Source organism: Chenopodium album, chromosome 14 (assembly GCF_948465745.1).
Source record: "Chenopodium album chromosome 14, dcCheAlbu1.1, whole genome shotgun sequence".
NCBI classification, from domain to species: Eukaryota; Viridiplantae; Streptophyta; class Magnoliopsida; order Caryophyllales; family Amaranthaceae; genus Chenopodium; species Chenopodium album.
Window position 1 is genome coordinate 49075660 of NC_137847.1, and position 25680 is coordinate 49101339.

Below are 25680 nucleotides of genomic sequence, written 5' to 3' on the forward strand. Positions count from 1 at the left end.
AAATTAACGCATGTTAGGGCATCCAAGCAATCAAACTTCAAATCATGATCAACATATCCACAATGCTCATCATCATGTACCAAGAATCAAAACAATATTTTTTCAAGTATGGGGCACAGGGAAGCATGATTTACAATTTATTGAAACGTATTTTTGGATTTTTTTGATTTTTTAATTTTTTTTGTATTTTTCATATAAGAAAGCAATAAAACTATACTAGAAAGCAATAAATCTAATCTAAGAAAACACACCAAAAATAAAAGAAAAGGAAAAAAGAAAGATACCAAATCCAAAAATCTCCCTCAAGCCAGAATCAGACAATGTCCTCATTGGCTCGGGAACTAGCCCAGTTGGCTAATCCTCATCATCCTCATCCATGGAGCCGAATCCTCCACCGCTACCACCTGCACCACCAGCACCAGAAGAGCTACCACCAAAATAGTTAGGCTGAAACCCCCCCACCCAGCCGGTCCCCCAAAAGGTATGTCCTGGCCGTACCCGTGGAAAGATGAATAGTTAGTATAAATACTACGGGCGGTGGGATCTCTATCGTATCCCTGGGGTGAGGGCTGAAACCAATCAGGGTAAATAGCATCGTTGGGAATATTGCCCCGACGAGCATAATCATCATACATAGGATACAAGGCTCTACCCTGGTTCCTCTCAAGGTACCCTAATCGTTGGTCAAGGGAGCCTACCATCCTCTTAAGGTCGCTATGTGAAGGCTCTATTCATCCTATGGCCTGACCTATACTCTGAAGGTCCTAGACTGTCTCAGAGTCGCTATGAGGAGGGGGGGCTGTATGAGACATGCTAGGTGGTGAAAGCACTACCTCGGGCTCGGGCTCAGGGTGGGGTGGTGGAACTGGTGGTGCTTGCCCCCGGGTGTGGGCAAATAAAAGGTCATATCTATAGGACTCTTGCCCAGGGGGAAAAACGGTCAACTCGGGATTAGGCAGGGGAAAGATAGGCAATGGTTGCTCTGTTCCTGTCCTAATGCACCAATGGGGGACTCGCCGGCTATCCAGACGTACCCAACCCAGATCCTCAAGGTACCTAGCAGTCATTTAGGTGTCTGGTCCATAGTTAGTGAGACCGTGAGGTCCACTCTCAACAAACCCGGCCTTCTTAATTGCTATCCTAGTAATTAGGCCTCCTAGACGGATCGGGGTAGTAGCATGGTTACTAGCTGAGGCATGTCTACTAAGGTGAAAGATGATGTATCTAGCAATGTTTAGTTTACCGTACCCAAACACATAATGTCCAATTACAGCTAGTTCATTGGTTTGGGCGTTATGCGGCTCATTCCTACCTAGAAAACAAACACCTGCAAATCTTTACCAGATTTTAGGTACAGGGTGATGGATAGGTTTGGCACTAGCATGTTAGGCGTTAGGCGCCGGTAAACTAGTCAAAACATGATAAATATATTCCATTTTATATTGTTCATGCCATTGGATGGGTAATTTAGAATTCAAATCAAAAATTTTACAAAAATCAACAAAGGTTAAAACAATATTTCTATTATTTAATCTAAACATCAATTTCGGACCATTTTTACTATTCACAACAGACAAAGAGGAAAAGAATTCACACGTTAATTCACGATAAGTAGGTAGTGCATATCGACAAATTTCCTCATTCTTATATCGTTCAAAAAACGTTTAACATAATCATATAAACCATAAGATTCAAGAGTAGAGCGGTGTAACCACCGTGAAGGGATTACCTCTCGCCCGCAGAGTTGCTCAAGCCGTTCTTTTTGCTCTCGGGTTGCAATTCGGATGGTTGGCCATTGCAGAAGTTATAATTCTGGATCATATTGTTGACTTGAGCTAGAACTCCTCCCAAGAATTGTCCTTAACCTCTTTGATGCCATACTTGCAAAATGGGTATGATTTTTTTTTTTATTGGAATTTGGGGACTTTGGTATAGAAATGTAGAGGATGAATAGAGGGTTAGAAATATGTAGGAATTATTGGATTTGGGTGAGAATTGGAAAGGATATCTTAGAGAGAAGTTAGAGAGTTTAAGGTTTAATTTTAGAGAGAGAAAAAATGGTGGAAGGAAATGAGAAAAGAAAGAAGGAAGAAGAAGAAAAGCTGGGCGGAGAAGCTCGCGCCCGGTCAGGCGGCCTCTCGCTCGGTCGGGCGATCTAAAACTCAGAAATTGTATAGCTCTCGCGCCCGGTCGGGCGACAAAAACGCTCGATTTTTCTTCAACTCTCACGCCCGGTCGGGCGATGAAAAGTTCCGTACTTCGTCAAATTTCGCGCCCGGTCGGGCGCCCTTCGCCCGATCGGGCGTAAATTCCTGATTTAGGACCCTTACTCTCGCGTGCGGTCGGGCGGTGCTTCGCCCGGTCGGACCCGAGACAAGACTTGCTACGAGAAATTCCTTCTATTTTTTTCTAAATTTGACTAATCTTTTACCTTCAAGCCTATACAAAAACTCAATAAACACATTAAACTCCCTCCTCTCTTCTCTTACAAGAAAAAGAAAGAAAGCTAGACTAAAAAGCAAGAAAATACGGGTTGCCTCCCGCAAAGCGCTGGTTTATGTAGGTCCCGCACGACCCTCTAACCACAAGACTAAAAATTAGGACCCTTGGCCTACCGCTTGATCGGGTGGTTTCTCACCCGGTCGAGCGGTGTTTAGACCACGATGCGGCTTCCTGGCATTCCCTGTGGGACGCCAATTCACCTTATCTGGTGGATCCTCCTTGTCGTGAACTGGGGGTTCTTTACTACTACTCACCAGAGACCTCTTTTTGACCGATGGTTGCTTCAAATTATCACTGGATTGAGCAATTGCAACTCGATCTGGTGGAACACTCACTATAAACTCAGTTTCGCAATTTGCTTGTTTATTTCCACCTTCTCATCTTCAAAGCCAAGACCGATAGTGTAGAGGGCTCTTTCTATTGCATCAACTTCCTTTTGCCATCTGTCTATTCATCAGTAGAAGATGCAACACAAGATATCGCCTCCAAGGGATCTTTTACAAGAGCTTGGGGCTTATTAGAACAATTATCAACCACATTAACACTAAAACACTTCTCCTCTGTCATGGGGATTTTAGGGGTATTATTCAAATTGAAAGTAATTTTATCATCCCCTACTGATAGTGTCAGTTTGCCACATTTCACATCTATAATTGCTCCTGCAGTGTTAAGGAATGGTCTACCCAAAATAATTGGAGTTTGCAAATCCTAACCCATATCAAGAACAACAAAGTCAACAGGTATATAAAATTTACCTACTCTAACAGGAACATCCTCTAAAACACCTAAGAGGTATTTAAAAAAAACGGTCGGCCATTTGTAGAGTAATATTAGTAGCTTTTAATTTACCCATATTTAGCTTGGAACAGATAGACAATGGCATGACACTAACGCTAGCACCCAAATCACATAATGCATTATCACTCATTAGATTGCCAATATGACAAGGGATAGAAAAACTACCCGGATCTTTCAGTTTAGGTGGAGATTTATTTTGTAGTACGGCACTACATTCTGCAGTAAAAGCGACTGTCTCTACCTCACTAATAGATCTCTTTCTAATCAATATTTCCTTCATGAATTTTGCATATGCAGGAATTTGTGTAATTAGTTCTATGAAGGGAACCGTTACCTGCAAATCTTTAAGCATCTCCAGAAACTTACCAAACTGCTTATCCAAATTTGTTTTTAAGTGACGATTGGGGAATGGTAGTTTGATAACCGGCTTTGGAGCATTACTGCTCTTATCTGGAGCTGCTATCTTCCTTGGAGTTGTACCCTGCAATGTATTATCAGAAATATTAGTACTACTCTTTAGCCCTGTAGGGCTATTAGCAACATTGTTAGGTTTAATGGAATCAAGATTAGCATTATTCATTAAAACAGGTTCATCATCTCTGGGCATAGGGGGCCCTTCATAGTGTGAACCACTCCTTAGAGTAATTGCGAAAGCTTGATCCGTAGGCCTAGTTGGATGTGCTGGCAGGGCTCCCTATTGACGGGCTTGTAGAGTAGAAGAAATCTGCGCAATTTGATTATCTACTATTTTGTTATGTGCTATGATCAAATCAATTTGAGCATCTCTACTCTCCATATGCTTTTGCATACTAGCCAGCATCGCTCTAATTTCTGCCAAAGCAGGGTCGGAAGATGAGGAGGGTTGTTGTGATTGGTTCTTCTGGCCAGCATTGGGGTGGTAATATTTCTACTGTGGTTGTTGTGGCGCCTGTGATTGTTGTGGAGGTGGCAGATTTTGATTATTGGTGCTCCGGTAAGAAAGATATGGATGATTCCGGAACCCAGGATTGTAGGTGTTGGAGTATGGGTCATTCTGCCTATAAGCTTGAAAGGCATTGACTTGCTCCACGGAACTCCTGCAATCTTGCTCCCAATGACCTACAATTCCACAATTTTCACAGAAAGCCTCATTAGCATTATTATTAATTGCAGAAACATTAGCTATATTTGCAGTACTAAGATTATCTAATTTTTGACAAATAGAGGTTATTTGAGCTTGTAAAAAGGATACAGAGTCGACACTATGTTTCCCTTTGTTAGTAAAGCCACTAGGATTCCCATATTGGGAATTGTGGATTGCCATATCTTCGATAACTTGACCTGCATCATCAACATTAAGGTTCATAAACCTCCCACTAGCTGCAGAATCCAATATTGTTCTAGATAAATTTCCAATCCCATTATAAAAGGCTTGGATTAACTGCCACTGTGCCAAATTATGGTGGGGACACTCCCTCTTCAGATCTTTAAATCTTTCCCAAGCCTCATACAAAGTTTCATCTGGCTCTTGGGTAAAGTTTTGAATTGCGCTTCTTAGCAAAGCTGTCCTCTCTGCAGGGTATATTTATTATAGAAATTTAAAACAAGAGTCTCCCAGTTAGTTATACCAAGTGCAGTTCTATTTAATCCATTATACCATAATTTGGCTTTTCCACGTAAAGAAAAAGGAAAGAGAATCTCCCTGATTTGGTCCTGTGTGACCCCAGCTTGCCTGATAGTATTACAATATTGACAGTAGTCTGCAATATGAAGATTTGGGTCTTCACCCTTAGCTCCACTGAATTGCTTCCTTTCTATCATCGTGATAAATTGGGGTTTAATCTCGAATTGTACCCCATCAAGAGCCGGAGTGGGAGTAAGATGTGGAAAATCTGTAAGCGTCGGCTGCGAATAATCACTTAGCTTCTTAGGTGCCGTCATCTCTGATTCTGAATCTGAAGGTACTTCTGAATCACTAGAATCAGTTGGAGAGTCTTGGCGATTATTGTTATCCCCAGAACCCGCCAGGATTTGCCTGTAAAGATTCTTTTGTCTATGAAAAGAGCGTTCGATCTCAAGATCGAATGGGATATAACCTGATCTGGAACACCTGGGCATACACAAAGAACTAAAAAGCAAATATGAGACTTGCCTCAAAGAACTAACGTTCTCTGAGACAAGAAGAAATAACCTAGACTACAGAAAACAATCAGAAATACAAATAAAACCGTTTCCCCGGTAACGGCGCCAAATTTTGACAGGCTGAAGTCGTATCACCTAATCAAAAGTAATTCCTAAAACCACTAACTAAAATAGATAGGGAAGCAGGGTCGAATCCACAGGGAAACGAGTCTTTCTATTCCTAATTAATTAATATAATCTACATTATAGAGTAACTAAATTATAGATATGATGAAATTAAACTAAAGGAGATAAAAGTAAGGAGAAATCAATTAATAAAAGCCTAGGGTATAGGTTCACCAATAAACAATATTCCAGGGTAAAACATAATAATCAATCATCAATGCATCAATTAATCAGATCATAAAGGGCTTTCGCTACGTATTACAATCACAGAATTAATCTAGCCGGTATTAAATCTCATCTCTCGAATCTCGACTTAACCATTTATAAATTAGCCTGCCTATTGAAACTAAGCCTAAATATCAATTCTCATCTCTCAAATCTCGAATTAATATTGCTAACTCGTACATAAAAGACTAGCGCTAATCTAGCTGCAGAGCATTAAACCAATCAATAGGAAATTAATCAAGCATTGACAATCAACAACAATAATTTACCCCTTCATATTATTTATGGATCCCCATAAACCCTAGAAAGAAAACTACTCAGACATAATAAAAACTAAACTAATCAAAGCAATTAAACAAGACATGATGAAAGAAATAAAGTAAATAACTGAGGTTAAAATAGAAGAAATCGTTACCAAAGTAATCGGAATTAAAGAGTTGAATTAAGAACAAAGTAGAGGACAAAGTTGTAGAGAGAGAAAATAATCTAAAACTAAGTAGAGAGAGAAAGTCTGAGAGATGTGATACCAAAACAAAATCATTAAATCGTATTTATACAAAACAATTACTCCTAATTAAAACTAAGAAATTCCGCTGAACAGAACTCCTCAAAATCTCGAGCCCGATCGGGCCCGCCTTTCTTCCATCATAAGCGTCTCTCGCGCCCGGCCGGGCGTGAGGCCTTTTTCTTCATTAACCCCGCCCGGTCGGGCACGCCTTCGGGAGGGAGCTTCCTTGGCCGAGCAAGGACACTTGGGCAAGCTTGGACTTTGATTGGGCTCCGATTCTTCGACCCAATCCGAATTTCCTCTTCGGGTCTTGAATACTTGGTCCAAATGCCTCGGAATCTCAAATGTTGATCCCTTAATCACCGGTTCGATGACACTACCCGGCCTTGGGCTATAAAGGATGGTCGTGCTCCTCCAATGCTCGTAATTGCTCCATAAAAATCCCGGGAAAATGCTCCAAATGTGCAAATCCCTACAAAAGTCAACCAAAACTACGAAAACACTAGGAAACACCAATTAGTAATAAAAGTGGCTCTAAAGAGCCAAAAACACTACTAATTACGACCAAGGGACGGGGGTAAAACATTATACAAAATAAGCATATCACTGACAAACCTTGAGACCCTAACTCTGCAGTAAAACCGTGATCAATGACGGTACTAGGAATATAAAAATGGGGTATAAAATTCGATTTGTTAAGAAATTACGAAACTTGAAAAAATAAAACTTCAATTATTTATTGTTTCCACCATATTATTTGTCATTGAAAGTATCCCTTACTCTTTAAATGTTGTTCATAATTGAACCAAACATATAAAACTAAGAGAAGTTATTGCGAGCGGATGCCCGCACACAAATTTCCGTGCGGATGGGATTGGCTGATATGTTTTACTTGTTGCCTTATATGTTTCATGAGTTAGCTGATATGTTTCATTTGTTGGCTGATATGATTTTTAAGTTGGCTAATGTATTCTTTTTAAAAATTTTGATAAGTTCTTTTTTTTTGTTGATACTCCCTCTGTCCCAATTTACTTGCAACAGTTTGACTGGACATGCTTGGCGATGCACATGTTTGACCATTAATATCTTTTTTTATATATTTATAAAAGCTATAAAAAGTTTATATTAAGAAACTATACATTAAAATAGAGCCAACAACATCCTACATGATTACATTGAATTTTATATAATAGCTAAAAAAGATGGTCAAAGTGAGATGTGTGAATAAGGCAAAAAGTCAAAACGTTGCGAGTAATTTGGGACGGAGGGAGTATCAAACATCATTTGGCTTATATGTTTCTTTAGTTGGCTGATATGTGTATTTTAATTGTTAGCTTATATGTTTTATTTTGTTGGTTGATATGTTTATTTTGTTGGCTTACCTGTTGGTTTTGTTGGCTGATACGCTTCATTTGTTGGCTGATAAGTACCTTTTGTTGGCTGATATGTTCCTTTTGTTGGCTTATATATATCTTTTTCTAGTTGATATACTCCTCTTGTTGGCTTATATGTATCTTTTGTTGGCTGATATATTCCTCTTGTTGGCTTATATGTATCTTTTGTTGACTGATATACATATACTTCTCTTGTTGGCTTATATGTATCTTTTGTTGACTGATATACTCCTGTTGTTGGCTTATATGTATCTTGTGTTGGCTGATATACTCCTCTTGTTGGCTTATATGTATCTTTTGTTGGCTGATACGTTTTTACTAATGTCTTATATGCCCATAATATTTACTGATATAAGACATTAATTAACTGATATATTTACTCTAATGGCTAATATACATCTTTTATTGGCTAATATTAACAACATACCCACAATCATTTCTTTCTCTCTCTCCTCTTTCCCCCTCCACTACTAGAAAACAGGCAAATAACGACGGAAAAAATCCATCGGAAACACCCTTTTTTCTGTCGGAAAACCCGTTTCCGACGGAAATTCCGTCAGAACTGGTTGTAGAAAATCCTTTTGTAGGAAAAAGGGCCTTTTCCGACGGAATTCAGTCCGTAGAAAGTGATTTTCAAGTCCGATAAAGTCCTTCGGAAATTTTCAACGGAGTGTATTCTGCCGGAATTTTGCGACGAAAATTCTTTAAAAAAAACAAAAAAAAGCCTCCCACCACCCCACACCACCAGCCCCCCCCCCATCCAGACCCCACAGCACACCGACCCCAACCACAACCACACACCACCACCGACCCTATCCCACCACCATATACCACCACAAACACCACTAACACCACCACAACCAAAACTATGCCCAAAAAAACGAATAGCCCCAAAAAAACTGTAAATTAACCCCAAAAAATGAAAGTTAGCCTAAAAAAACGAAAATTTACACAACAAAATCAAAAAATACCACACAAAAACTCAAAACCAGTAGATTTACATATTTAATCATAATTTTATTAAATAAAATGATAATTAACCAACAAAAATTAAATCAAATATATAAATATACAATAATCTAATAAAATTATATTTACAATATATCATTACAATTACATATAAAATTAACTAGATTTACAAATCTATCCTAAATTAAAACAAGATCTACAAAAAAAAAAAAAAAAGACCTTGAGGGTGGGTAGCTTGCGACGGTGGATATCGGGTTTGCTGTTGATGTGCGGTTGTTGTTGGTGCTGCGCTGTTGTTGCGGTTGATGTTGGTGGTGGTTGACGGAGCTTGATGTTGCTGTTGGTGTTGTATTGTTGTTGTTGTCGGTGTTTGATGTAGGTGAAGAGAAAGGAAACGAAGGAGAGAGAAAGGGTGATGAAGAGAAGAGGAAAGGAAAGAGAAGGAGAAAAGGAAATAGGAGAACAAAGGAGAAGAGGGGAGAGAGAGAAGGAGAAAGAGCAGAAACAGATAAAAGGAGTGAGAAAGAGAGGCGAAAATAAGAGAGAAAGAGGGAAGGGGCTGCATTTTAGGGTTTGGGAAAAATGATTTTAATTTTTTTAATTACATTCCGACGAAAAATTCCGTCGGAAATTATAATCCGTCGGAAATTGTAAAATACGACGGAAAATTCTGTCGGAAAGCACATATATTCCGACGGAATTTATTTCCGTCGAAAATTTCCGACGGAATTGTTGAATTCGTCGGAAATATTCAACTGAACATAAATCCGTCGAAAATTTCGCTTTTTTCGACGGAATTTCGGGTCCGTCGGAATTTGCTTGTTTTCTAGTAGTGCTCTTCCTCTCTTTCTTTCTCACATAACCCCAAATCCACGCTACCTTTCTATCACCTCTGATTACTCTTTCTCTCTCCTCCATTGCTTTGCTTTCCAGTAATCTACCAATCAACTTCTACTAATTCCGATCAATTTCTTACTGCAAATCTTCACAAAATTCGCATCACCAACCATCTCCAACCACCAAACACCAAACCACCTAACCCACCAACCGATCTCCACTGCATCACCAGCCAAGAAACCCACCAAACCATTGAACCCACCTATCGATCCCCATCGCATCACCAGACACCGAGCCCACTAACCCACCACCGAACACACCCATCAATCACTACCGCATCTCCCGCGTGACCTACACCACCGCGAGCTGCACCAACTCCAGCAGCCGCGACTTGCACCACGATTTGAATTATCCGCCCAGAAGTATTAATTTCATTCGATTTTTTAGATTTTTGTTAGCAAATTGCTTAGGTTTGTTTGTTTGTTTTTTCAATTCAATGTTCGATTTGGTTGCCTAATTCAAGCATAATGATCTTTGTTTTGTGAATTGTTAGCCCCTAAAATCCCAATTTTCTTTGAGAATTGAAATGAATGAGTTGTGTTTGAAGGGGAAATCTGGCCGCACGAACTATTGGGTGCGGACGTCCGCACCCAATAGTTTGTGTAAAACTAATACAAATACAAATTAATATAGTTTAAGGTCATACACTCACACACTTACGCTTTTATAAAACTTTTAGACAAATTTTAAATTTAAGTCAACTATTGTACAAATATATACACTAAAAATACTTGAAATAATTTAAAGTATAAAGTATAACTGATTACACTTACTTTAATACCTTGTTACGGAGTACAATCTAATATACATATGAGTACATGAATTGAGGGATACTTACATTAATATAGAGTAGTAATTAAAATAAATTAGGAAATCTTTTTTGAAGGAAATAACAAAAAAAAAAAAAAATAAGGGTATTGATTTTTTTTTTTTTTTAACAAGCATAAAAGTATATTGATGAAGATACTAAGTTTAGAACTAATGATGTAAAAACAATATTTACTAGACAATCATATAATATTAGCAATATATATGAAATAGGATAATATTTAAATAATTGATGTTTAAAAGATTTAAGAGTAAAGTCGTGAATTCGTGATTCCAACAACCTATATAAGTACGAGACAAGCTTAGAAGGATAGATAAAAAAAGGATAAACATTTAAGAACCTATGGATATTGAATATGGGATAAGAAGAACCAAAACTTTTGTATATATCCAATGTACAGTAATATTATTATACATCGGGGTAACTTTTATTAAATTTAAGGTAACTTTTACACTTTTTTGAGTAACTTTTATCAAAAAACATAAAATAAATTTTATTTATATCATGGTAACTTATGTATAATGGATAACTTTCATTTATTAAAAGGATAGCTTCATTTTAAAGGTAACGGATGCACAATATTATTTTATTGTACATCTAATTTTTTTTAAATGTTTGTGTAAGTAGAAAGAGTGGGAGGTGGGGGACAAAGAGAGTGGCTTGTGGAAATGTGAGGCGTCCTTTTCCATTACAAAAAATAGATTTTTTTTTTTTCTAATTTTATTTATGAATAAGTTTAAGTTTCATTAATGCTTCATTGCTTCGTTTGGAAGTATTCAATAACTACACATATAATGCACGGATAGCATTGTCAAAACGGTTTGACAGTTCGGTTTCGGTTCGATTTGAAATCGGTTCGGTCTTCAATCGGGTCGGTTTGGAATCGGTTTAATTGTCTCACGGGTCAGTTTTGGTTCGGTTTAAATAGTTATTGGTTCGATTCGGTTTCGGTTTATTCTTAAGCGGTTTTAATTCGGTTCGGGTTGTAAACAGTCCGGGTAGTAAACGGTTCGGTGCAGACGGGTTGCGGTTTGTTAACGGTGCAGTGTAACGGTTTTTATCCCGGTTCAAACGGTTTCGGGTTAGAAATAGTTCGGTTCTTTTTTTGTTCAGTTTATAACTGGTTCGGTTCTTTTTCGGTTCAGTTTTTAACTAGTTCGGTTCTTTTTCGGTTCAGTTTATAACTGATTCGGTTCTTCGATGGTTTAACCACTTTAACGTTATTCATATCGGTTCCATTTCAAGTTTACTAAATTACGGTTCGGGTCGGTTTTCGGTTTCAAAAAATAAATTGTTTATCGAGTTGTTTGGATTCGGGCAGTTAAATGGTTTTGGTTTGAAATTTGATAGTACTTGCTAACCTTTTGTATTCACAAGTTTTATATAAAGTCGCGAATCATTTCATATTTACTATTTAGGCATCATATTCTAAACAAATTCTCATTGATTTTATAAATACATATTATGTTCTGTTTCAAGTTTAGTCATACTGATCTTACTAGTTTATTACGAAGTAGATTATAAGAGTTAGTGTATTAATGTATTATTGTGTTTACAATTAGGTTATTATATGCTTCTTATTTAATAATTTATATCCATGACTAGAGGCAGTAGTGTTGCTAATAGTTTGAGGCAGGGCCTGAGCCTGCTTGTTTTGCTCTTGTTTGTGAACACTGATTATCCTTAATGAATGATTTGCCTTGCTATTTTAAAAAAAATATTCTAAGATTTCTAATATTTAATCCATTTAATTATATTCCCGTCAAAAAAAAAATCCATTTAATTATATAAAAAAGTTTGTAAACGGTTCGATTTAAAAGCGGTTTGGTTCATAAACGGTTCGGTTTATAACCAGTTCGGTTTACAAACAGTTTGGTTTTTAAATGGTTCGGTGCAAACGGGTAGCAGTTTGCTAACGGTTCGGTGTAAGCGGTTTTTTTGCCAGTTTAAACGGTTTCGGGTTGGAACCGGTTTCGGGTTAGATACGGTTCGGTTCTTTTTCGGTTCGGTTTTCTTTCAGTTCGGTTTATATTTGGTTCGGTTTGTTAACAGGTTCGGTTCTTATACGGTTTAACATTATTCGGGTCGATTCGGTTTCGGGTTTACTAAAATACGGTTCGGGTCGGTTTTCAGTTTCAAAAAAATCAGTTTTTAATCGGTTCGGTTCTCATTTGGGTCGGTCGGTTTCGGGCAGTTAAACGGTTTCGGTTTGAAATTTGACAGCACTATGCACGGATTATCAATTATCTTGGTTTGACATGTTCTACTCGTGGACTTCATAGTGCTTCAATTATTTTTGTCAATGGGGTAAAATGTGCCACTTTAAACACAAACCTAAGGAAATTACATTTACATTTAAAAAAAAAAAAATAATCTTCTTAGACGTTGATAAAGATGGTTTTGGATCATGCTAAGTCTCATGCCCGAAATTTGGATTGAAGAATTTATGAATAATTTAAGCCTCAATCCCGGCTTATGAGCAATATAAGGTTACATATTGGACAGTAAATCGATCATGTTCGTGCGAGATCTACACATAGCTTCGAGTGGTTTAGCCTTAGGCATTGTAAGTCCAACACCTTCAGTTAAGTCCACATTCTCCTGATCAACCCTCTCCCAATCAAAGCATTGAATTAAGGTTGCCAAAGTTAACCCTATCACTTTACTAGCAAGATAAGCACCAGGGCAAGATCTCCTCCCAAGTCCAAAAGGGACCCAAGTGTATCTATAGTCTTCACTCTTTAATCCTTCAAACCTCTCAGGCCTAAACTCCAAAGGCTCCTTCCATAAATTTGGATCCCTATGAACCGCCCACGCGTTGATCATTATAGTTTTACCCTTGTCAATGTGATACCCTGAGATGGTTAAATCCTCGGATGCTAGGTGTCCGACTAGTAATGGGGCTGCTGGGAAGAGTCGAAATGTCTCGTTGATAATGCATTGGATGTAAGGAAGCTTAGGGATATCGGATTCCTCTACTAATCCATCATTACCTTTGCAATTTTCGATTTCTTCTCTAGCCTTTTTGAGTACATTAGGGTGGTTAAGCAACAAGGATAATGCCCATTCCATTGTAACAACTGATGTATCTGTTCCTGCTATCAACATTACCTGTAATAATTCAAAAAAATTAATACTAGTTTTTGCTCAAGTTATGCTTTATTATTTTGTTGAGTTTTTTAGAACTTTGCTTTCGTTTACATAGAAAATAACTAGTGTACATACTCTGTTTAGGCATGAATCAATCATACCAAGATAATAACAAGGAATTTAAATCCAAAAGTTAAGGTATACAAATTATACAGAACTTCATTGTTAATAATAGGCAAGCAGCCCCAACCTCATTTCTTAACTAGATGCCAATTATTTTAGTTGGTGTTAAGCCCTAATATTGTACTTAGTATTGTATTTAGTTAATGGGCTGATTTATGTCTATAAGGCCTAATCTCTTTACTTAGGGTGAATAAATACTTTTGTGCATAAATTAATACAACACAAAGAAAATTCATTCTCTAAAGTTTGACATGGTATCAGAGCCAAACCACTGTAAACCCTAAATTAGTGATTTTTTTTTCTCTAATCGTCTTTAATCTCCTTTAATCATCTCTACTTATCTCTAATAATCTCTATTTTTTTTCCTCCACCAAATTCATCGAAACAATGGGGAAAGATGGTAAGATTGATCCTTCGTCTCCTTTCTACCTTGGTTCGGGTGATCAACCCAGCAATTTGATTACTCATGTCATCTTGAAGGGTGATAACTATTTGGCATGGTCTAGGGCTATTACCCTATCTTTGAAATCTAGAAGGAAATTCGGGTTTATTGATGGCACAATCAACAAACCGATTGAGAAGAAGAAGACGCTAGATTGGGAAATTGTGAATTCCATGCTCGTGTCTTGGATTTTAAGGGTTGTTGAACCGAAACTTGCAGCTTCCATGCCTTATATCGATGAAGCTAAGAAATTATGGGATCACTTGGAGAAGCGTTTTTGTGAAGCTAATGGCTCCCGTCTCCAACAACTATTGCCTGCTATTGCTCTGTGCAAGCAGTCACCGAATATGAGCATCGAGGACTACTACAACACTCTGATGGGATTATTTGACGATCTCGCTCGCTTTAAACCACCTCACGGCTGTGAATGTAGTCGGTGTTAGGGCTGTACACCGGTCCAAAACCGGACCGGACCTGACCCGGACCTGAATGGACCGGGACCTGAATCTCTATATTTTGAGGACCGGGGACCGGACCTGAATCATCAGGTCCGGTCTCGGTCCAGACCTGAAAAATCAGGTCCGGTCCGGTTTTGGACCTAATGGGACCTGATTTTTCTATTATTATTTTTTTACTAAAAAAATCAATTTGAAAATTGAAAAATGCAACTGACAAAATCAACTACTGTAGTTACTCTTACATAATTACAAAGGAGTTTCAATACTCTGTATCAATTCAAATTTAACATCAAAATTAAAAAAAATGAAAAAGAAAAAAATAAGAGCATGCACTATCAAGCAACCAAGCAGACACCAGCTACACCACAATTTTCACCAAATATGCCACCTTTGAAGCAGGTGGTTGCGTAGGAGTAGAGTAGTAGACCGTGAGGCGAGTAATTGAGGGGGAACGATGTGCGATCTGGTGGCTGCTGTCGCTGACGCGATTTAGAGGTTGTGGTCGCTGGAGTCGCGCGATCTAGTGGTCGCGGTTGCTAAAGTCGTGAGATCTAGTGGTCACAATCTCTAGAGTCGCGCGAGGTGGTTGCGGATCTACAGTTCGTTGGAATTGTGTGCCAAGATGGTGGATAACCATCTCGCCGGTGTCTTCGTGGTGGTAAAATGGTCACCGGTGGCTTGGTGAAGACTCGAGGGAGATTAAGGGAGAGAAGTGAGAAGGAGAGCATTAGAGAGAGGCGAAGATTGAGAGTTAGAATTAGGGTTGAAAGTTAAGGTAGTATTTATATTTTACAGAAAAAAAGCATCTTTACAGGTTTCAGGTCCGAACCTGAAACCCCCGGTTTTAGACCGGACCCGGACCTGAAACCGGAATCCCTGATTTTCAAGGACCGGGACCGGACCTGAATCTACCGGTCCGGTCCAGGTCCGGTCCAAACAGGTCCGGATCAGGTCGGGTTTCAGGTCCGGGTTATATTGTGTACACCCCTAGTCGGTGTACTTGCAATGTGGATGCCAAGTATGAACTAGATAAAGAAGAAGAGAAATTACATCAATTTTTAATTAGTGTCGATGATGATCGATTTGCGATGGTGCGGACTAATCTCTTATCTCAACAGCCCCCTGCGACCCTTGATCGTGCTTTTCAAGACTTCCTACAAGAGGAACGCTCTCGTAGTATCGCTCAAGCTAAGGCACATACGGCAAAGGAGGATGCCCATGTGTTTGCTCTTCCACCGGCTGACCGTAGGCAATTTAAGTCCACCCCTCGTGTGGATATGTAATACCTCGTATTTTTATACGTATTTTAATTAAAATAAGTATTTTGAGAAGTATTTAATTAAATTGAAATGTTTTATCTAAGGTATTTTAATTATTTATTTTAATAAGTTTGGAAATTTTTTATAAAAGAAAAGTTTATTTAATTAATTATTTTAATTAAGTTGGGTGTAATTTAGGAAAGTTTTATTTTAAGTAAAGTTTTATTAGGGAAGGGATTAGGAAAATTAAAAGAGGAAAGTTTTGGGAGAAGGGTTTCTAGAGAAGGGGTATAAATATCCCACATATGAGGCAAATCAACTTTGCTAAGAGTGAAGAAAATCCAAGGTAAACTTCTCTCCCTTTTCTCTTTATTTTTCTTTTCTTTTTCTTTCTCTTTTCCCCTTCCCCTTTTCGGCCCCCCCTTACCGCCGGCCACCACCACCACCGGTGGGCCGCAGACGCCAGCCACCAGCAGCAGCAGCCGGGGGCTGGCGGCAGCCGGCAGTGGTGGCCGGCCAGCCACCGTTTTCGAACAAAAAAAAAATAATAAAAAAATTAAAACTTTGTTTCAAAAAATTAATTTAATCCTAGATCTAAATATTAATTATGGGTTTTGTGATTTTATTTTTGATGTCTGATTATGAGTATTATGTTAATTAATTTTCATATTATGATTTTAATTAAAAAGCCGCAATTTTTTAAACCTTAGGTTCTTGATTTGTAAATTATTGAAGGGTTATGATGTATAATGTTTTAGACCTTTGATTAAAGTGTTTTAAGGCTTAATTACAGCAAGTTTTAATTAAAATATAGTGTTGGAATTTTTGATAGAGTATTTAAAATCAAGTTTCTTTAAGGAATTTTAATTACCCATTAACTGGGATTAAAGTATGATGTTTTAAATATAATTTCAGCTTATTTAAATTAAATTATGAGGGGTTTTATAATAGTATATATTGCTAGAAATTTGTGTAGATTGGATTTTAATACTCTTCTATGATTTTAAATTGTAGGAGACTTTGAAGTGAGCGATTTTTATTAATTGTGGCGATATTAAGATTGCATACAAGGTACGTTCACGTACTTAGCATAATTATGCTAAATGTGTTTGATTGATTACAAGTAGTATCATGTTAGGTTTGGATTGAAAATTATGATTTTGATGTTATTGGTGATTGGATTATGAAGCATGATTTATTTGTGATGGATTATTGAATGGAAAATAACAATTTGGAATATTATTTATGAACCACATGTTTATTCGAGGCATGTTAGAGAGCATGTTTAATTAAACTAAATGTTTAATTTGGTTTGGAATATTGAAAAGGGATTTTATTATGGTTCATATGATTTTTATTGATGCTATAAACATGAGGAAAGAGCTATATAAATGTCTTTGTACACGAAGAATAAATGGTATGTTGTTGCCTTAGTGCACTAAGGTGTTTTTAACACCGAGTGATAGGATTTGTGGCGCTTTATGCGTTTAAGGTGTCATTAGCACCGAGGTAGAATTAAAAAGGATTCAACATTAAATATTATGTGGTCACTAATTATTCAAGAGTTAAATTGGTATATTGGATTGTTTGAATAATTATTGTTGATTGAATGATTATAGTTTGAGAGTCATCACCGAGTTTAATAATCTGTAAATAACGTAAAGTGAAAGAGATTACGCACCAAAACTCTTGGAACGTATATACCTTGAATATAAACTTATGGGGGGAATTATGTGACTTTATATTTGATCATAACTTCTAATGGAGTACAGGACGATGTACATTCCTTTTATTATTATTATGCGCAGGAATTCCGCCACCTATGTGTGGTTATTGATGCTGGCACGGTTAGCTCCCGTGTCAGTAACCTCAATTTATTTGGGGGAGGTAGAGTGGGAAACCCGTTTGATGCGTAGTCAGCATTAAATAAATTATGTAGTGTCTAACGAGAAATTTTATTGATTATTGTATGCTTGAAAAACAGGTGCAACGAGATAAGTTGTGTGTTGATAGGAAATTATATGTTTGTGTGTTAATTACGCTTATATACTAAGCTTTGTTGATTGTGTGTTTTGTGTGTTTGTTGGCCTTGTCTTTATCTTGGCCCTATGATGACCCATTTTTAATGGAAAGTAGTGGAAACGAGTAGAGATAAGATTTTCTGGTGATAAAGCATATTCATAAATAGGCATGAGTGATGAGTGAATCATGCTAGTTTCTATAAGTATATGATGTGTTTATTGGTTTAATTATTTATGATATTAATATTATGCATGACTAACGAAAAGATTTTGAATTTGGTTTGGTTTTAATAAGGGCCTATAATGGTTCCAAGATGTAGGTTGATTTTATTTTACTTCGTTTGACTTTGGTTTGACTTTACTTTCGTTAATTGACTTTTCAAGTTGACTTGTTTTGAATGGTTTTGAAATTAGTCTTTCGCTGTGTGTCTTTGATAGTTGCGTTAGCCGTTTTCACGGTGGCGGTAATGTCTTAGATATTCCTACTTAAGGTTTTAAATAGGGAAAAATAGGTATTTTAAAAGAAAGGAATTTCTAGGGTGTTATAGGATAAATCAAAGTTTTTTTGCACTCACTGCAAGCGCTTGGGTCACGATAACTCGAGATGCTTTATGTTACATGGTTACCCTCTCTGGTGGGTTGAGAAATACGGGAAGAAGGGGGCAGCCCCTGCTTCGTCTACTGCCGCTGCTGTGTCTGGCAACCGACCCTCTGCCTCGTCCAATTCTGCTGCTGCTTTGACCCGAGCAAACCCACGGTGTGTGCTAATGTCGTAGGCTGCTCCATGGGTGATTCTTTTTCTCCCTCGCATGACAATCTCTCTAGTCTCTCTGCACTCCAGCCAGAACATGTGAGAATTTTATTGAACATGTCTACTACTCGCTAATAAGAAAAATTGAGTGGTGAGTCTTGTTATTTGCCTTGGATTATAGACATTGGCGCCTCTCACCACGTAACAGGCAATGAGTTTTGTTTGGTGGATGCTCATGCCATATCTCTGTGTCCCGTCGGTCTCCTGGATGGTGCACAAGCTATGGCTACGTAGGAGGGGCGAGTGTATTTGACCGAGAGAATTACTCTTGAGAATGTTTTATTTGTTCCACAATTAAATTGCTATTTAATATCGGTGTCGAAAATGATTGATGATTCCTTTTGTTTTGTCCAATTCACCGATTACTTGTGTGCTATACAAGACCAACACTCGAGGAGCCTGATTGGAGGCAGTGAACAAGCTAAGGGTAATAAATTTGCTCCTAGTAGTCGAAAGTGTGTGTTTATAGGTTACCCTCACGGTAAAAAGGGTTGGAAAGTGTATGACTTGGAATTGGGTGATATTTTTGTTTCACGTGATGTCAAGTTTTATGAACACGAGTTTCCATTTGTAGATAATGTTGGAGTTGTGGATACTCATATGGGTACGGATGATGTGTCTAACAACAATGTTGGTGTTGGTATTGATTTTTTGGATGACCTTGAGCATGTGTTAGAGGTCGGTGAGGGCTCCTTCGACCCCGAAATTGCTCATGAACCTACCCACCCTACTATGCCTCTTACTCCTGCTGCTGCTTATAGCTCTGCCAAGGCTGCCCCAACAACTGTGTCTAGCAGGTTGGACCGCACCCCTGCTGCGGCGTCCAGTGCTGCCCGTGGCTGCCTCGCAAAGCAGTCTGCTTCTGCTACTGTTTCGGACCCTACCCACCAGTCCGCTTCTGCTACTGTTTCGGACAGCACTCCACAGGCTGCTCCGAACCTCCCCCTCTACCTCTTCTCTGGATTTGGATCATAGTCAGAGACATAGACACCCTCCGGGATGGCACCGTGATTATGTGGCACATACTATTTCTCTTCCATGTCCATCTATCTCTCATAGTTCATCGCCTATTCCACGCTCCTCAGGTACTCCTTACCCCTTAGCACACTTGGTGAATTGTGATAATTTTTTTATGCGACACCATGTTTTTATAGCAACTGTAGATACAACAGTTGAGTCTTAAAATTTTAAAGAAGCTATACAACATGAAGGTTGGAAAGAGGCTATGCAAAAAGAAATATCTGCATTGGAAGATAATGAAACCTGGATAATGGAAGAATTACCTCCGGAAAAGAAGGCTCTCGGGTGTAGATGGGTGTACAAGGTGAAACATAATTCCGATGGCACAGTTGAACGATTGAAGGCCCGCCTTGTTATATTTGGCAATCATTAGGTTGAGGGCGTTAACTATAATGAAACATTTGCTCCCGTCGCTAAAATGGTCACTGTTCGTGCTTTTTTGGTTGTTGCTGCGGCGAAAAATTGGGAACTGCATCAAATGGATGTTCATAATGCCTTTCTTCATGGCAATCTTGATGAGGAAGTATATATGAAGCCTCCCCCTGGCTTTAATGGCACCCAACCTAGTATGGTTTGTCGTATTCGGAAATCTTTGTATAATCTTCGACAAGCACCTCGTTGTTGGTTTTCTAAATTGGCCGGTTTCCTAAAGAGGTACTGCTTTTTGCAATCGTACTCTGACTACTCTTTATTTACTCTGCAAACTGGTTCTATTCAACTTAGTGTTCTAGTGTATGTTGATGATTTAATCATCTCTGGTAACGATCTTCTGCTATTTCAACATTCAAATCATACTTGAGTGACTGTTTTCATATAAAAGATTTGGGTGTGTTGAACTACTTTCTTGGTATTGAGGTTGCATGGAGTCCGGAAGGCATATTTTTATGTCAACGGAAATATACACTTGATATTATTGTAGCGTCAGGTTTGCTAAGGGCCCGTCCGACAGGTACTCCGATTAAGCAGAATCATACTCTAGCTAAATCAGAGTCCCCTCTTATTACTGATCTTGAAATGTATCGACGGCTTGTGGATCATTTGATTTATTTGTATTTTACTAGACCTGATTTGTCTTATGCGGTTCATATCTTGTCTCAATTTATGCAACAACTGCGTCAGGAACATTGGGAGGCTACCCTTTGTACGGTGCGTTACTTGAAAGGATGTCCGCGTCAGGGAATCCTTTTGAGTTCCGTTTGTGATTTGCATATTACAGGTTGGTGTGACTCGGATTGGGCTAATTGTCCTTTGACGAGACGTTCAATTAGTGGTTGGTTGGTGTTTCTTGGTGGTTCTCCTATTTTTTGGAAGACTAAGAAGCAGGATATTGTTGCTAAATCTTCTGCTAAGGTAGAGAATCGTTCGATGTCTAAGGCCACTGATGAGTTAAAATGGTTGAAGACACTACTAGCTAGCTTGGTAGTTTCTCATCCGCGGGCAATGAGCTTGTTTTGCGATAGTCAATCTGCGTTATATATTGCGCACACTACTAAAAATTGGCCAAATTGCGACCGGCGCAAACGGTCGCAAAAATAGTAAAAACGGTCGCAAAACATAATTGCGACCGTCAACGGTCGCAACATGGCGGTCGTTATTATCATGGTCGCAAAAAAAAAAAAAATATTACGACCGTTTGACGGTCGCAGATTTTTTACGACCGTTTTCCCTATTTTCAACGACCGTTTCAATAACGGTCGCAAATATTAGAAATTGCGACCGCCTTATGAAACGGTCGCAAATATTGAATTTAGCGACCGTCATAAGCCGTCGCTAAAAGTTTTAAAAAAACAAAAAAAAAAAGAAAAAAAACCCACCCACCCACACCCTTAACCCAGATCCTACCCTTAACCTAGATCCCACCCACACCCTTAACCCAGATCCCACCCAAACCACCACACTGCACACCTTAAAACACCACCCAATCACCACGAAAACCCCAGCCAGCCACCACGGAAACCCCAGCCACCATGAAAACCCCAACCACCACGAAAACTAGCAAAAATCAACCCAAAACAAAGATAAAATCAAACCCAAAAAGCCAAAAAATCCAAACAAAAATTCAAACGAAAAAAAAGACAAAAATTCCAATGAATAAAACATGGGAATTCGAATTAAAACATGGAATTTCGAATTAATAAAAAAAAAACAGAGAAAATTCAAAGTAATTAACCATAATCAACCAAAAAAATCAAATTCGAAATAAAATTAACAAAAATCAACCCGAAAATCGAAACGAAAATCAAGCATACATAGTAAAATTAACAAAATAACAAAAATCAAACCCAAACATTAACCAAAAAATGAAAACGAAAATGAATCCCAAAATGAACAAAAATTAACATTCGAATACTGAAATTCGAACAAAAAATAAAAAAAAATTCGAATAAAAACTCAGACAAACACGTATAAACACGTACGATAACATACCTTAAACCTCGAGTTGACTTCGAATTTCACCTCAAATTTGGTTTAATAAGGCCAAATTCGACTATGAAAAGTCTAGATCTAGACTTTTCATGGTCGAATTTGACCTTAAAAACCATCAACTTGCTTAGCTATAACATTGTGACGGTGGAGATAGTGGTGGTGGGCTAAAGCTTGACGATGGGGGTCATGGTGGTTACGGTTGGCGTCGGTTGAATGTTAGGACGATTTTCGATCTATTTCCGGCAATAAAAGTCAATTAATAATGAAGGAGGAGAAGAGGAATGGCGAGAAGGAAAGAAGGAGCGAAGGAGGAGAAGAGGAATGAAGTAGGAGAAGAGGAATGGCGAGAACGAAAGAAGGAGCGAAGGAGGAGAGAGAAACAACTGTGAGAAGAGAGAGAGGAAAGAGAAAGAGAAAAGAGAGAATGAGCAGCTGCTGAATGAGTGTGAAGTAGTTAGGGTTTGTGAATAAGGTATGCTTTTATACCGTTTTTTTAAATTAAAAAATAGGTCTTTTACGACCTAGATTATGACATTTACGACCGTCTTTGCCGGTCGCAGATTATTATTATTTACGACCGTCTCTTTGACGGTCGCAGATTATGACATTTACGACCGTCAGAGACGATCGCAGATTTTGACATTTACGACTGTCTCTTTGACGGTCGCAGATTATGTCATTTACGACCGTCAGAGACGGTCGCAGATTTTGACTTTTACGACCGTCTCTTTGACGGTCGCAGATTATGACATTTACGACCGTCTTTGACGGTCGCAAACAATTTATTTTAATTTGGAATTATTTTTAATTGTTCAAACAGCCTTGCGACCGTCTAAAAGGCTAAAAACGGTCGTAAAACGGTTGCAAATTTGCGACCGTTGTCAAAGCAGCCGTAATATTGCGACCGCATAAAAAACGGTCGCAAAATATGAATTTTGCGACCGTTTTTCAGACGGTCGTGGAAAAACGATCGCAATTTAGCCGAATTTTAGTAGTGGCAGAATCCGGTCTTCCATGAACTCACTAAGCATATTAAGGTTGATTGTCATTATGTTCGGGATGCGATTCAGGAAGGGATCATTAGTCCGTCGTATGTGAAGACAACGGATCAACTAACAGACATTTTTACTAAGGCTCTTGGCAAGCAACAATTCATGTATCTTCTTGGCAAGTTGGGCATTTGTGACTTGCATGCTCCAACCTGAGGGGGGGTATTAAGCTCTAATATTGTACTTAGTATTGTATTTAGTTAATGGGTTGATTTATGTCTATAAGGCCTAATTTCTTTACTTAGGGTGTATAAATACTTTTGTGCATAAACTAATACAACACATAGAAAATCCATTCTCTAAAGTTTGACAGTTGGTTAAACTCTTACAAGTACAACCTATATTACTCGGACTCTTCAAACTCACATACCCGTGTCGGACCCTTGACACTCGGACATGGGTAGGACACTTGGGCACTTCATTTTAGTTCAAAATCATTGAAATTTTTCGAAAAATAGCCTGGTCAGACACTTGGACACGTATCCGTGTCGGACATGGGTATCCGAGTCCATGTAACATAGGGTACAACACCACCTATGGATCGAGTTACATCTACATCATTATGTTTTGTAGCTTTCTATACACCAAAAATTTCATTTCTTAAAAATCAGTCAAGTTTAAGTAATTATTAATTATTTTTTAAAATGAGATAAAATTTGTGATTGTAAAATAAACAAAATCATGTCCCGTCCCAAAAAAAAAAAAAAAAAAAAAAAAAAAAAAAAAAAAAAAAAATTCCATGGAAAGGATGTCAAGAAAAAAATTAAAGATAAACTTTAATTTGTGCAATAATAAAGGAACACATACCATTATAAACCCTTTGATAATTTGATCAGAGTAAGTAGTAGGGTCTGACTCCTGCAAATCCAGCAACTTATAAATCATGGCTTTAGTCTCCTCTTCATTTTTGGTCCTCCTACACTCTTCAATTAGACCATCTAGAAAAATATCCATCTTCCTCCTTACTGCCACCATCCTTCCCTCGACGTTTCGAAAACCAATAAACCTCAAAAATGGCAAAGTATCAGCCACATTCGACAGTCCACTAAGCTCGAAAACCTCCCTCATTATCCCAAGAAAATTCTCAGCTTCTTTACTTGAGCCACCATTATTTTCATCATCACCAAAAAACAAGTATTTTTTCCCTGTTAATATCCTAGTCAAAATGTTTAAGGACAACCCTGATAACTTTGAGCCTATTTCAACTATAACAAAGTTTTCTTTGCTACTTGAATACAAGCCTTTAACCAAGGATCGAACTTCTTCTACTCTTATACCCTCAAAGGAGCTTACCTGGCTCCTCGAAAGCAGCTCGAGGGTGGTTAGCCTACGTAGGTTCAGCCATAATGGACCATACGAGGCTGATCCAAGGGTAGTCCACTCATAGTGGATGTGCTTCCCTGCAAGAACTCGAGGCCTATTAGCTATAACAATGTCGTTTTTCGTGAAACATTCTTCGATTGCATCAGGTGAAGAGATTACAACGACATGAAAAGAACCGAGATTTAGAGAGAAAATGGAACCATACTGCAAGGAAAGGTGTTGTAAGGTGCGATGAATGATATGGTTTTTGAGGAGATGAAGGTGACCTATTATAGGAAAAGAAGGGGGACTTGGTGGTAGAATTTTGTGGCTGTTTTTTGTGTTTATTAGTTGGTTGAATTTTTGAAGGAAGAAGAATATGAAAAATGGAAAGATGGTAGAGAATATCAAGGCAAAGAGCCGTATTTGATCCATTTTTCTTGCTCTATAACACCAATTTTGATTTTCTGCTCTTAATACTAGTGAAGTAGTTTGTAGTATAGTGTGTTTTTTTTTTTTTCTTTTTACAAGTAGAAATAATGATCAAAACATTGCATTATTGGTGGGCACAAGAGCAATTGCGTTGCACGATGGCTATGCTCATTAAGACAACAATAGATTTGGCAATACTTAGAAACGTGATCCATGGTCGTGGCAAATTGGAAAATATCTTAGGTTTTTTGGAGAAAAATATCTTAGTTTATTTAAAATGATAATCACATGTATGAACTGTATAAGATCAGCAGCAAGATTATCTGAATCAGGATCCAACTTGATTATGATTTGACCTATATGCTTTTGGGGAAGAAATTGTCAATAAGCAATTGACACCATATACGCCCTTAGAAGACTCCCGTGAGATCATACCAAAAATAACGATGCGTCGAGCTCTAGCTAACCTTAAGAGTTTGTCAAAAGTAAAAAACATAGCCTTATGACATACTTCTTCCTTTCTTTTTCATTTTAATTTTTTTTTTTTTTTTTTTTTTGCCACACTTGTCAATGCACAATTTTAACGATTAATAATTTTAAATCTACATAAGTAAAAATTATAAAAGTTATTTTCTCCGTTTTTATTTACTTGCAACACACCCTTTTGGCACGCATTTTAAGGGAGATATGTAAAACGGATTAATTAATTCTAAAAATTCTACCACCGATAAGAAGGAATAACTGCTACAATTTAAATTTCATAGCTTAATTCATTCGT

At 38.0% G+C, this 25680-nt stretch overlaps 1 protein-coding gene across 1 annotated transcript; it reads right to left on the bottom strand.

Moving 5' to 3' along the window:
• Positions 1-12576: 12576 nt before the first annotated feature.
• Positions 12577-25114, bottom strand: LOC145579427 (cytochrome P450 81Q32-like). Its single transcript, XM_081636675.1, has 2 exons — positions 23976-25114; positions 12577-13519 (listed from the first exon to the last, which is right to left on the bottom strand). The coding sequence occupies exons 1-2, from the start codon at positions 24903-24905 to the stop codon at positions 12899-12901; spliced, it is 1551 nt and encodes a 516-aa protein (XP_081492801.1). The 5' UTR covers positions 24906-25114; the 3' UTR covers positions 12577-12898.
• Between the last annotated feature and the right edge of the window lie 566 nt (positions 25115-25680).